Source organism: Gymnoscopelus braueri (assembly GCF_963280865.1).
Source record: "Gymnoscopelus braueri genome assembly, chromosome: 22".
In the NCBI taxonomy this organism is placed as follows: Eukaryota; Metazoa; Chordata; class Actinopteri; order Myctophiformes; family Myctophidae; genus Gymnoscopelus; species Gymnoscopelus braueri.
This window is the reverse complement of record NC_137624.1, coordinates 4,412,486-4,426,649: the sequence shown is the minus strand read 5'-3', so window position 1 is coordinate 4,426,649 and position 14,164 is coordinate 4,412,486. Positions and strand designations below refer to the sequence as shown.

Genomic DNA, 14,164 nt, shown 5'->3' with positions numbered 1-14,164 from the left:
GTGTGTGACTACAATGGCAGTTTCTTTGGAAACGATCTAAATCTCGCCTATCCAGAAACAGTGTCTGATAACATTTTATTTACCTGACCTCTCACTTTTTTGTCGGTTAACTTGGGTTCATGCACTCTGGGTTAAAATGTCTATTAAATTGCTGCATTGCAATTGTTTTGCATTTGTTCATTGCTGTAGGCTACTCCATTCATTGTCAATCAATTCATATGATTAGAGAGAGAGAGAGAGAGAGAGAGAGGGAGTGTGTGTGTGTGTGTGTGTGTGTGTGTGTGTGTGTGTGTGTGTGTGTGTGTGTGTGTGTGTGTGTGTGTGTGTGTGTGTGTGTGTTTGTGCGTATGTGCGTGCGTGCGTGCGTGCGTGTGTGTGTATGTGTGTGTGTGTGTGTGAGACTACAATGGCTACAATGGTTTCTTTGGAAACGATCTAAATCTCGCCTAACCAGAAACAATGTGTGATAACATTTTAGGCGAGCAATGGGCCATGCATTTCCGCTTTAGCTGTTTCTGAGTGTTTATTTTCATTTTTATTCTAGTCGTATAATCATCTGTAACATAATTGAAATGAGTAATTTCACACATCCCTAGTGTCTGTACTTGTTGTCTAATTACATAGATGCAAGTTATCTTATCCAGATGTATGTTATACTCACATATTATTGTATGTTTTTTACATTTATTATGTTGTTTAGTTACTTGCGTTCTAGCCTCTTCACCGTACAATGTAAGTCAACGAGGAGTATATTTTAAATTCCCTAGAGTAGAGAGGTTTTATTATTAAGTGCATTGTCATATTGTTTTTAGTTATTGAATGTCTTGCTCTTTTATTATTGATGTTATTTACAATTAACCTTTTTGTACTTTGTCTAAACACCGTTTCTGCCTTTATCATTAATTGTACAAACGCCCTGCTACAAATTGGCGTGGGTCGGCAGGACGTACAGATTGAAGGCAGAGACGTGTTTAGTTTTATTTTTGTATTTTTCACTGAGTTCACCAGTTAGTGGTTTTCTGTTTAAAAACGAACTGTATGTGGGGGGAGTGGTTGTGTTGGAGTGTATTATTTTGTTAACTTGTATTTATTTTGTGTTTAAAGCAAAGCAGCAGTGGGTATCAGTGGACGTGAGAGGACCCATTTGTCGCCTAAACGGGCTCCCTGGTTTCCGCTTCAGGACCGGGGTTGTGTACTCAATTTGGTTGTAAGTGTGGAAGTTATCTGTCACCGCTATGGAGGCGGAGCTACAAGAGCTCAGGGAGCTAGTGGCGCAGCTATGGGCAGATAATTGTTCATTAAGACAGGAGCAGAGCACAGCCAGGTATTAGTATTGTTCCCTCTGACGTGTCAGTCCCACCTCCTCCTGCACGCCCGTTGGGTGGGGACAGTGTTATTGCACCAGAAAGGTTGGTCTTTGTGCCGCGAGATAGAAAGTGCCCATATTTCGGTGGCAAGTCGGGTGTAAGTATAAATGAATGGGTAGAGGAGGCACAGGCTTGTATGCACGCTCGCTATCTGTCGGCCATAGACCAAGCTTTCTTCTTATTTGATCACCTGGAAGGAGAGGCACGAGAGGAGATAAAATATCGCCCTGCTGCGGAGAGGGAGGATCCCAATCAAATCATTGGCATTCTAAAAGACCTATACGGGTGTTCACAGTCCTACGTAGCTTTACAGGAGGCATTCTTCTGCAGGAAACAGCATGATGGAGAGACTGCAGGAATTCTCTCTCGCTCTCATGAGCTTAATGGAGAGAGTCAGACAGCGTTCACCGGCTGGCATGTTTAATAGCGAGGCTATCATGAACAGTCAAACTGTTCATGACAAGTGTCTTTAATACTTTGTAGTACATCCTTTTGCTATTATGACCTGCTGCAAATGTGATTCATAGCCATGAATCGGCTTCTGGCAGCATTCCTTAGCCCATTCCTCATGTGTAGTGGCCTTCAGTTCACTAATATTCTTGGGTTTGCGTTCTGCAACCACTGTCTTAGATATTTTTAACTGGACCTTTCCAAGGACAGTTGATGTATTACAACAGCGATGTCAAACTCAAATACACAGGGGGCCTAAATTAAAAAATTGGTATAAGTCAAGGGCCGGACTGGTTACCTGATATGCAGTTTATAGATTACCCTGAAACACAGGACACATCATGAGACACAGAAACGTGTTGTCTCTTTCACAAGATCCACACTGGATAATGCTGGTTTTATTAAACCACAAAAACGTATTGCACACACCATACACAGGCTATTAATCAAACAAATGTAATCTGTTGCAATATTTTCTTGTCAGTAATTTCAAGTAGCAAACAACAGGCAAACAGCAACAAAATAAATGTCCTTCAAAAATCAAATACTCTTAATACTTTATGTAAGTAAGATAAATGAAAGTGCATGCATAAAATGCATTGTTAAAGCTTAATTTGCTGCTCTATGATTCTCACCAATAACTGCTTTCTAATGTAAAATGAGAAAGTAAATGAAATCAGTTAATTAATTTAATTAATTTCTAATGGCCAGCTCTAACCTTTCCTGAGTCCATTCAACTGAACAAAAAATATATAAAAGCAAACAGCCCCAAAAAAATATTTTCCTTCAAAGAAAAATCATAATTATGTCCTGACAGTCCTGTGCAAACAAATGCAAAAATATAACTGAATTACAAGCTCAGTCTGCTGCTCTGTGATGCTCACGTCTGAGTCTGAGCCTCTGCGCTGAGGAAATCCTCAGGATTGAGTGAAGGTGTTCATCAGTAAGACGACTCCTATGTGCTGTTTTATTTAGCTTCATCAGAGAGAACAGTTGTTCACACAGGTTTGTGCTGCCAAACATAGCTAGCGTCTGAGCAGCTTGGGCGCGCAGCTGGGGCATTGTGTCGGGGATGAAACGTGCAAACTCAGCAGCACCCACACACTCATATTTTGCCTTCAGTGCGTCATTACACTGGAGCTCAATCAGCTCCATTTGTAGGTTTGGTGGTGCGCTTTCCACGTCAGCTGCAAATGGATTCCTGAACAGTTCAAACCTGCTTTTTTGGGTCTCAAAGTCGGCAAATCGCCGCTTGAAGTCGGCACCAAGCAGTGTTGCAATGCTGAATTGGAACGTGGTTGCACTGTATTTTAATGACATGTCGCGCACGTCGCTTAACACCTACGCTACAGGTCACACAATGGACAATTGATATGCATCTAGGCTCATTCCTATGTTAATCCACCTGGGTGTGAGTCGGGAGCCTTTGTTGACTTTGTTGAGGTGTGAACTTAAAGTAGTTTTAAATCTATGCGTGTGCCTGCGCGTGCTCCTGGTCAAATAGGTTCATGCACGGCGTGCAAGGCCGTCCAGTGAGCATTGCACCCCTGGCACCAAGTATGCTGAGTTTTTCAGCAAACTGTGCACTCGGGAACCCGGCGGTAGAGACCTGCTCTCTCATGGTCTGGCACCACGGAAAATGGTAAAAGTTTTCGTGTCGCATCTGCGTCTCCCAGAGGAGCAGCTTGGTTTTAAAAGCCTTCACTGCGGCGTGCATGTCGGAGATGACGTGCCCCCGCCCCTGCAGCTGCAGTGTATTAAAATGTATGAGTGTCAGCGAGTGGTGGAAAAAGTACTCAAATGTCTTAAAGTTAAAATATCAATACTGCAATGCAGAAGTACTCTGTTACAAGTAAAAGTCCGGAATAAAAAATGTACTTGAGTAAAAGTACAAAAGTATTGGCATTAAAATGTTACTTATAGTACCAAAACTAAAAGTACTAAAATGTTTGAAACAACGTGTCGCATGCGCTTGTAGATCTGCTATTTTCAAATAGCCTAGGTATAAATTGGGGCTAAAGTGGTTAATGTATGTTTTATAATGTAATGATTTATATCTGAAAAGTAACTAGTAACTAAAGTTTTCAAATAACTGTAGTGGAGTAAAAGTACAATATTTGCCTCTGAGATGTAGTGGAGTAGAAGTAAAAGTATAGACCAGCGCTACTCAACCCGCGGCCCGCGGGCCGCATGCGGCCGGCCCGATCGCAGCTTCTTGGCGGCCCCCTCATGGTCAAAAAAGCACAGAATAAAAATATACATTTCCGTTCAAATATATGGGTTGCTAAAACATTTTTCAAAAACAAACAGACAGACATACATACAGTTGTGTCAATTGTTACAGGTATAATGCATAGTTTTCTATGCATTTCGGGTTTTTGGGGGGGTTTGACCCCCACATTTTTCCGCGCGCCCAGGACAGGTGTCTGCCACTGGACATACACACAACACAAAATAAACTGGTACAGTGAAAAGAATATGATGTCAAAATGTACATTTTCTTGTGTGTTACAAAATTGAAAAATCCAAAATAGGACCGTCATTTTTATATCCTTTTATAGTCCTCCTTATATTGAGGACTTTTGGTATTTTGCTGAGTGGCCCCTGAGCCATCTTAAGTTGAGTAGCCCTGGTATAGACAATTGGAAAATAATCCAATAAAGTAAAAGTACCTCAGAATTGTACTTAAGTACAGTACTTAAGTAAATGTACTTAGTTACTTTACACCACCGGTGACAAGGAACTAATGGCAGAGCGTTTCATGGGAAAAACGTCAAACACAAGGGATAATATTGAATTTCCTGCTCATCTGCATTTCCTCTGAATTATGATCATGTGAAGGCGTGTCCAATGTCACACGCACATAAAGTGTATATAAGCAACAAGAGCTGCTGTTTCTGATATTCAACACTTCAACACTGGAAGATCCACAACATCCACATCATTCTACTGAAGGTTTGACTCCTCTCCTCTCCTCTCCTCTCCTCTCCTCTCCTCTCCTTTGACTTTCAGAAGTATCTCTAACATGTCTGTTTCTTTTACTGAAGGAAATCATCTTCTTCATCATCTTCATCTTCATCATCATCATGAACATGAGGATGCTGAGCGTGTCTCTACTTCTCGGTGCTGTGATGGCTCTGACTGCTGCTGCTCCTACTGCAGGTGTTTGTGTGTGTGTGTGTGTGTGTGTGTGTGTGTGTGTATGTGTGTGTGTGTGTGTGTGTGTGTGTGTGTGTGTGTGTGTGTGTGTGTGTGTGTGTGTGTGTGTGTGTGTGTGTGTGTGTGTGTGTGTGTGTGTGTGTGAGAGAGAGAGCCATCCATCCGTTCGTTGTCATCCATTTTTCTACTCAGATAGGACGTTTATTTGTAACTTATCTCCATATTTATTATCCTGTTTATTAGCATTTTCACCACAGCATTTTCACCACAGGATCTGTAGTGAAAAAAGCTCGGATGGATGGCAACGCCATAGATCATGTAGTCATGGTAACGGTCCCATAGCTCGGATGGGTGGCAACGCGGTATATGCAGCCATGGTCCATAGCTCAGATGGAAGGCAATACCGTGGTTCTATGGGATATGTAGTCATTGACTGTGTGTGGAAATGCATGTATGGGCTAGGAATTAATTGCTGTTGTTGCTGTTGCTGTTGTTGTTGTTGCTGCTTTCAAACAGTTGACTTCAAATGTCCGTTGTCTTTTCAGGAGAGCATGTGGTCGTTAAGAGATGGGCAAGATGCCCAAATGGATGGAATGACTTGTTTGGTAACTGTTACAAAGTTGAAAATACTACGATGGCTTGGGCTGATGCAGAGGTAATTAGAATGAACAAACATATTATGAAATACATGAAACTGTTACTCAGTCAGTCAGTCAGTCAGTCAGTCAGTCAGTCAGTCAGTCTGTCTGTCTGTCTGTCTGTCTGTCCATCTATTTTTTCTATTTGACTAATAGTCTTTCTTGTCTTCTGTTTATTCTCTTCTGTAGAAAAACTGTTTGTCTCAGGGTGGAAACCTTGCATCCATACAGAGCAAAGCAGAGCACACATTCATTCAAGACCTGATCCGTTCCAAAACTGGTACAATGACTGTCGCGTGGATTGGAGGCTACGATGCAACAAAGGTACATTATTTCCAAACAATTTGGTTACATTATGTTTCTTCCTTATTATAAAGAAAACATCACATGGATGCACCTGGGATGTATCATCAGTGTTGTAGCCTGGGGTCATAGGGTGTTTCGGGTCTCGCAACAATATACACCCTCGCCCAGGTGACCCAGCCGGTTGATCAAGCCCCGACTTACGTCCCAGTAGCTACCCATGGTCAGTCCTCTTAGGGAAAGACAGGGCCACTCAGTCCGCTTCTCCGGAACTATAGTCTGCCGGGACTCGGGGAGGCTCTGGCACGTCGAGGGACTAGGCTCTGTGGGTGGCCTTTCATTGTATTGTTTTTTATGAAAATGCATGTCCTATTTGCTTAAAGGTAGGGTAAGTGATAATCTTTGGTTAAAACAAAAAGCTTTACGTTAAAAGGTTAAAGCTCTATATTTTGATAGGAATCATTGCTATAGAGTGTTTGTTCTGTCACAGGGGTCTCCTGTCTCTCCAGCTCTTTAATAAACAGAAAATACATTTTCAGGTAGGTGACAACATTTCAGCCAATCAGCAGAGAGTACCCATTTATCAGCTTCATTTTGATAGTGATCCAGTTCCATTTTTGTCTGCTCATGTATTTGTGTCATCAATTCCAATTTCACTTGTTTAATCTGTATCCTGACTGAGTTCTCTATCCTGATTGGATAAAATTGGTATAGCGACCTGAAAATGCATTTTTTGTTTAATAAAGAGCTGGAGAGACATGGAGACTCCTGTTACTGAACAAACACTCTATAGCAATGAGTACTATACAGAGCTATTTAACACTTATTTTAGCCAAAGAAACTCATTTACACTACCTTTAATTCACCCAGAGCCAATTGTGTTTACTTCTATTGGACAACTTGATATATTACACATTTCAATTACATTTTGATTTAAACAATAACTCATATATGAAGTAACTCAGTAGTTGAGTAGACTTTTCACTACACACTTTCTTACAAGAGTAAGAAAGTGTCTACTCAATTTAAAAAATATATATAAAGACTACCTTTTCTTAATTTGAGTCATTATTCTTTTGATAATAATAAGACTAGAAATGTGCGTGATTGTTGTGCAAAACAAACCGACAAATGAATGGATTCTAAGTAGTGGGCTCGCTCATGCTCAGTTTTTTACAATGTGGAAACCATGCACTGTTGAAGTCCTGATTGGATCTTTGCAGTAGCCTAGTGATGACTGGTGAGTCTTTATATTTACGGTCCATTCATGGATGTGTTTACGTTTCAGGCCAGTTGAGAACTCTAAATGGTGACATGTTCTATTTTATTGATTTATTATGAAGTTATATTGTCATCTAGGAGGGTGTTTGGCTGTGGAGTGACGGTCGCCCAATGACCTTCACTGACTGGAACAAGGGAGAACCTAACAACCAGGGAAAACAGCACTGCATGGACATGAACCATTCAAGTAAATCTCAACAATCTGAATTCAATAAAATAAGAAGAATAAGAATAAGAATAATAAATACATAACCTTTTTATATATATATATATATATATATATATATATATATATATATATATATATATTATGCAAACCAATATTATGAATTAATTGATTTATTCTTTTTTGTATATTTTATAGTATACATGTTGAATAGCTCTATATTCTGATGGCTATCATTGCTTTAGAGCAGGGGTTCTCAAACTTTTTTATACCACGACCCCATATTATGACGGAATGTTTTTGGCGACCCCATCAACCTTAACCTTTAACCTTTCAACAAAACAATTTCATATCACTAATAACGCCTTTAAGTAACAACTCAATATAATACTTAAGTGGTCTGTAAACAATTTTAATGCTCAACTTTATCTTTGCATTTCTATAACAGGTGACCACCTTTGGGACGATAAACAGTGTGATGAAAGACATTTCTCCGTCTGCAAAAAACAAGCTTAAACCCAGTGAATAACATGGAGATTACACACATGCACGCACAATTACACACTATTACACGTTATTGCATGTCTGTCTGAGTTTGTGTGTATGTGTGTATGTGTGTGTGTGTGTGTGTGTGTGTGTGTGTGTGTGTGTGTGTGTGTGTGTGTGTGTGTGTGTGTGTGTGTGTGTGTGTGTGTGTGTGTGCGTGCGTGCGTGTGTGACTCCTGTATCTAAAAATATACTCATGTCCAATATACTGCTTTGCTATCGCTGTAACGCTACTGAAGGAATGAAGAGACACGTGACATTAACAGGTGTTGTGGTGACATTAACAGTGACATCAGCTCTTGTGGTGATAATGAGAGGAACATGAAAGGAACAGATGGTTTGATTTAAGCTGCTTATAACTTCAATGTCTTTACTTGCATCAATAAAAGAATAAAAAAAAACATTAAATACATGAAATAATTCAGGCTGAGTCATTCATAGTGAATCTACAATGTTGATGTCCTGTACATTGTTGTACTGGATTCTGCTAGAAGATCTATTCCAGTGTTTTTAAAGTCAAGGACCCCTTGTTTGGTATGCATTGGGCCACAGACCCCATAGCTCTGAGACTGTACATGTGGAACCAAATGGACCCTCCTCCATGTCTCAAAGTGCATTCCCACCAAATATAAAATATCTTTGTAGTCTCTTAATCACTTTAGTCACGCTGGTCAGCGTTGGAGGGGGATTTTACATCTGGAGCGAAGTTACCACTAGATTTATCGAGGCGGTTATGCAAAGTGACTTTGTTGCATTGACTCTGTACAGTATGTAATCATGCCGCTCGAACACAAATGTTATCTTTGTGTGGGAAGGCGCCTTCAGAGTTACAGACCTGTAAGTGTCCATTTGGTTCCATTTCTACACTCTCTTTGTGTGGGAAGGCGCCTTCAGAGTTACAGACCTGTAAGTGTCCATTTGGTTCCATTTCTGGCTGGGGACACCCTGTAACCCCCTCAAGGACCCCTGGGGGGTTCCCAGGCCCCATGTTGAGAACCACAGGTCTATGTTTTATCTAAATGAAACCAGCTCGACTTGCGACAATGACATCCTAAATATTGACTTTCATGAGTCAATCAGAGTAAGCTTGTAATACACCCACTGGCCCTCATTTATCAATGGAGCGTAAAAAACAGCTTCTATTTTTCCATAAATTCGGCTGTATGGGCAACGTCAAAGTCACATTTATGAAGCAATCCTATACAGCCAATCCTAGCGTACATTTGGTCGGAGCTTTGATAAATCTGACATCTGAAAACAAGCGTCATATAAATAACGCGCTCTTAAATATTCTCGAAACACCCCGATTTTACGACATGAAGAACCAGAATACGACCAAACAAAGCATGGAATAACAACAATAACAAAGAGTTTCGCCGGCTCGCCTCGCTGCCTGTCAAGTCACACACTCACACGCCTCTCTCTCTCTCTCTCTCTCACACACACACACACACACACACACACACACACACACACACACACACACACACACACACACACACACACACACACACACACACACACACACACACACACACACACACACACACACACACACACACACACACACACACACACACACACACACACACACACACACACACACACACACACACACACACACACACACACACACACACACACACACACACACACAGCTCTGCTCTTGCGTACCAGCGCACCAGCCGACCAGCGTACATAGCTCTGTGTGTAACGTTACTACAAATGAGTATATACTTCCTGTAAGTAGACAACAAAATAAAACTAAGGTGACCAATTATTACTAGTGGCTCTTATTTTGAAGTCCTTAGAGGAAGTTTCTGTTGATCACGAGCTGTTATGACTCTGACTCAGCTTTGACCCCCCCCCCCCCCCCATTTAAAAATAAGAGCATCTCAGTCTCTATAAAACAGAAAGTAATTCAGAGGACAGGAGGCTATCCTATGTCTGACAGTGCCGCGCCACCGTTTTCTGCCACAGCGCCACCACCTAGAGCCTGCAAAAAAAAAAAAAATATATATGCCGGCCCTGTGTGTGTGTGTGTGTGTGTGTGTGTGTGTGTGTGTGTGTGTGTGTGTGTGTGTGTGTGTGTGTGTGTGTGTGTGTGTGTGTGTGTGTGGTGTGTGAGAGTGTGTGTGTGTGTGTGTGTGTGTGTGTGTGTGCGTGTGTGCGTGCGTGCGTGCGTGCGTGCGTGCGTGCGTGCGTGCGTGCGTGCGTGCGTGTGTGTGTGACGAATATAAAAAACAACACGTGGATTAATCGCAGGTTTTGGCCAAACCATGCTCCTGTGACTTAAACATTCTTGTACTGTGGAAGTGCGTTAGCCTAGCTTGGATCAACACGGTCATCGGTCATAGTCTTGTTGTATCAAGGCTAGAAGTGCTTTAAACTCTTTGAACCTCGCAGCATCATTACCGGGGCACGGTGGCACAGTCGGTAGTGCTGTCGCCTCACAGCTAGAAGGTCCTGGGTTTGATTCCCGCAGGGGATGCTGTGGGCGCTGGGGGTGTGTTCTCTCCTCCGCGTCATCAGTGCCCATACCCTAGGTGGGGTTGGCGAAAGGGCCTTTCTGTGTGGAGTTTGCATGTTCTCCCCGTGTCTCCTAGGGTAGGTACCCTCACAAAAACATGCAGTAATCCTGGTCATTATACTGCCTCCCCCTGGCCAGCCGGGGCGCCTGATGGAGGGGAAGGGAACTGGTTGGAATAACGTGTTCCTTCCACGCGCTACGTCCAACCAGGGAAACTCTCCCCTGTCAGGTGACAAGAAGGTCAGTTGGCTCTCATGCATTGAAGGAGGCATGAGCTCGGCCCTGGCCTCCCTAGGTTGGCAGAGGGAAGGTAGTGCCCAGGATTACATAGACAATTGGCACTGGGTGTAAAAAATAGGGTTACAAAATCGTGGGATAAAAATTTAAGTAAAAAAAAAAGAACCTCGCAGCATCATTAGGTAAGTTCATCTTAATACAACCAAACACAAAGTGCCGATTGACAAATCAAGCACATAACGTGCGAGCGGCATAATGTCAGCCTGAGCATCGCAAAAGCTGAGTGTGCGTGTGTGTGTGTGTGTGCGCGCACACGCGCGTGCGTTTATTTTTGAAGTAGGCTTGTCTATAGGCGCACTTGCTGTGTTTGAATGAAGTACAGTACAGTACCCTTAGCTGAGAGAGATGAAGCAGGGACCCCTTAGCTGAGAGAGAGATGAAGGGACCCCCTTAGCTGAGAGAGAGATGAAGCAGGGACATTACATTACATTACAGTCATTTAGCAGACGCTTTTATCCAAAGCGACTTACTGTACAATAAGTGCATTCAACATAGGTAGGGAACGAAAACTACTAATCACCAGACAGATGAGACAAAATAGCTAAATCAAATGAGCAGGAGCTAAAACAAATAATTGTATCGACTAAACAAGATCCAATAAAACAATACAACAATAAAACAAGCGTTCGTACAACTAGTTAACAACAAGTACGCCAGGCAAAGAGGAAGGGTAGTGTTTCCTGAAGAGGTGGGTTTTCAGCCTGCGGCGAAAGATGGGCAGTGACCCCCTTAGCTGAGAGAGATGAAGCAGGGACCCCCTTAGCTGAGAGAGAGATGAAGCAGGGACCCCCTTAGCTGAGAGAGAGATGAAGCAGGGACCCCCTTAGCTGAGAGAGAGATGAAGCAGGGACCCCCTTAGCTGAGAGACAGACGAAGCAGGGACCCCCACTACATATTGTATGAAATAGTGTTGCAGATTAAACATTTTCATAGATTTCATAGATAGCTTCATAGACTGTCATCAGTATTGTGTAAAGTATTTATTTTTTGTTAATTTCAGACATTTAACCACTTAAAACTTCAATAGGCTACTTAGTACTTGATTTGCTCCTTTCCCCCTACACCAAACCACTGCCGAAAATAGCCGATCTACAAGCTCACAACGCCTTGCAGCGTGAGGCGTTGTGACCTTGTAGATCGGCTATTTTCGGCAAATGTTCCCCTGAGAATAGGGATACTATAGTATCCCTATTACATCAAGTGGTTAATGTAAAAAAAAAAAAACCTATCACATAAAGATTTGGCGGACCCCCTATAGAGACACACGGCCGGAAGCGGAAGGCCTACAAATTCACGCCCACTTTTGAGACAGCGCCTCTACTCGAGGTCCGTTAGAACGATGAACTGCAGCTGCCAATGCAATCTCTATGAGAGGCATTGTAAAATATCGTAATCTCACTGGTTAACTACTGAGGCTGTAGCGATTTTTTTTGTGTTCTAATAAAGTGTCCCATTTGTTTAATTTATCCTTTTTAATGTCCCATATCTGTCATCTCGATATACTACCCACAATATACTATAATATGGGCGTGAATTTGTAGGCCTTCCGCTTCCGGCCGTGTGTCTCTATAGTAGCTCTGAGGATCCCCTAAGAGTCCCGGACCCCCTGTTGAAGACCCCTGGTCTAAAGTAAAGTCTATATGATTAGAACATGCTTAAACATTCGACAATTAAGGTCTCGGCTAGGCTAGAGGCTCGGCTAGAGGCTCTTAATTGATCCCTTAGAAATTCAAAGGGATTGTGCATTGAGTTGATTGATAGGGCCATAAAAGTGTCAACCTCGTTAGCGCTCTGTCTAATCAATGAATGCATCAAAGACAGCCGAAAATAGCCGATCTACAAGCTCACAACGCCTTGCAGCGTGAGGCGTTGTGACCTTGTAGATCGGCTATTTTCGGCAAATGTTCCCCTGAGAATAGGGATACTATAGTATCCCTATTACATCAAGTGGTTAATGTAAAAAAAAAAAAACCTATCACATAAAGATTTGGCGGACCCCCTATAGAGACACACGGCCGGAAGCGGAAGGCCTACAAATTCACGCCCACTTTTGAGACAGCGCCTCTACTCGAGGTCCGTTAGAACGATGAACTGCAGCTGCCAATGCAATCTCTATGAGAGGCATTGTAAAATATCGTAATCTCACTGGTTAACTACTGAGGCTGTAGCGATTTTTTTTGTGTTCTAATAAAGTGTCCCATTTGTTTAATTTATCCTTTTTAATGTCCCATATCTGTCATCTCGATATACTACCCACAATATACTATAATATGGGCGTGAATTTGTAGGCCTTCCGCTTCCGGCCGTGTGTCTCTATAGTAGCTCTGAGGATCCCCTAAGAGTCCCGGACCCCCTGTTGAAGACCCCTGGTCTAAAGTAAAGTCTATATGATTAGAACATGCTTAAACATTCGACAATTAAGGTCTCGGCTAGGCTAGAGGCTCGGCTAGAGGCTCTTAATTGATCCCTTAGAAATTCAAAGGGATTGTGCATTGAGTTGATTGATAGGGCCATAAAAGTGTCAACCTCGTTAGCGCTCTGTCTAATCAATGAATGCATCAAAGACAGCAATCAATTTGATACCTGTCAGAGAAGGGAGGGGGGAGTGTGTGTGTACAAACACAGATCTGCGAAGTTACCTAGTATCCCTTTAAGTTATTTGAAGCAAGAATTGTGCCAATCCTGTAGCAAACAATAATGACCTCTGCAGGTCAAAAGTTGAATTAAAAGTGAACAGAAAAATACAAGAAGCAGATATCTAATTTTAATACATACTGCATGTCCTTGTAACATCATAGCACATCACTGATGAACATGTGAAATGATATGGCTGTCAGTTGAAGGTACATACGTCAGTAAGCACAATACCCTGTTTTGACAAAGAACAATACAAAGTGCACAAATAAATAAATGTTAAATTCAACTGCATCACATTGCTGTACAGCAGTGGTTCCCTAACAATGACTAGGGTCCCATTTTCCAGGCACGCAATCATTTGTATGGGTCATGACTCGCGAGTAAATATCCCTTGTAATGGTTATTTAAAAAAAGAAAAGAAAAACAATAGTTTGTATTATGTTTAATAATCTGAAAATAAAAAAAATGGCAAATGGCAAAAAAAAACCTGAAATAAATCACAAAAAAATACTATAAATGTAAAAGCAAAAAGAGCTTTTAAGAAATAGTTAATAGCAAATCTACAAGCTCACAGCGTGTAACATTGTTACGTGTTTTGAGCTTGTAGATCTGCTATTTTTACAAGTTCATGATGTTGTTTTTTGTTTTATGGATACCGGGCAGATACCATCTTTTGGGTCTCAGCTGAAAACGTTTTGAAACCAGTGCTGCACAGAAGTGCTATTGTGTTCTTATTAGGACAAATGTAACAGAATGTTAAGCTTATATTATGAAATAAATAAATTAAATT

The 14,164-nt window shown here is 41.8% G+C and overlaps 1 protein-coding gene across 1 annotated transcript; it reads left to right on the top strand.

Annotated features, from left to right (window-relative positions):
• Positions 1–4,733: 4,733 nt before the first annotated feature.
• LOC308078050 (type-2 ice-structuring protein-like) lies at positions 4,734–8,116 on the top strand. The gene is made up of 6 exons (XM_080419109.1): positions 4,734–4,772; positions 4,865–4,979; positions 5,522–5,631; positions 5,804–5,938; positions 7,277–7,385; positions 7,813–8,116. Exons 2-6 carry the CDS (start codon positions 4,904–4,906, stop codon positions 7,878–7,880), a joined length of 498 nt encoding a protein of 165 aa, XP_080275235.1. The 5' UTR covers positions 4,734–4,772; positions 4,865–4,903; the 3' UTR covers positions 7,881–8,116.
• The last annotated feature ends 6,048 nt before the right edge of the window (positions 8,117–14,164 follow it).

Bases quoted from the DNA above. Each gene is read 5' to 3' on its own strand.
- LOC308078050 (XM_080419109.1), top strand. From the start codon at position 4,904: ATGAACATGAGGATGCTGAGCGTGTCTCTACTTCTCGGTGCTGTGATG. The intron at 4,980-5,521 runs GTGTTTGTGTGT...TTGTCTTTTCAG, and splicing joins TGCTGCTGCTCCTACTGCAG to GAGAGCATGTGGTCGTTAAG. The intron at 5,939-7,276 runs GTACATTATTTC...ATTGTCATCTAG, and splicing joins GAGGCTACGATGCAACAAAG to GAGGGTGTTTGGCTGTGGAG.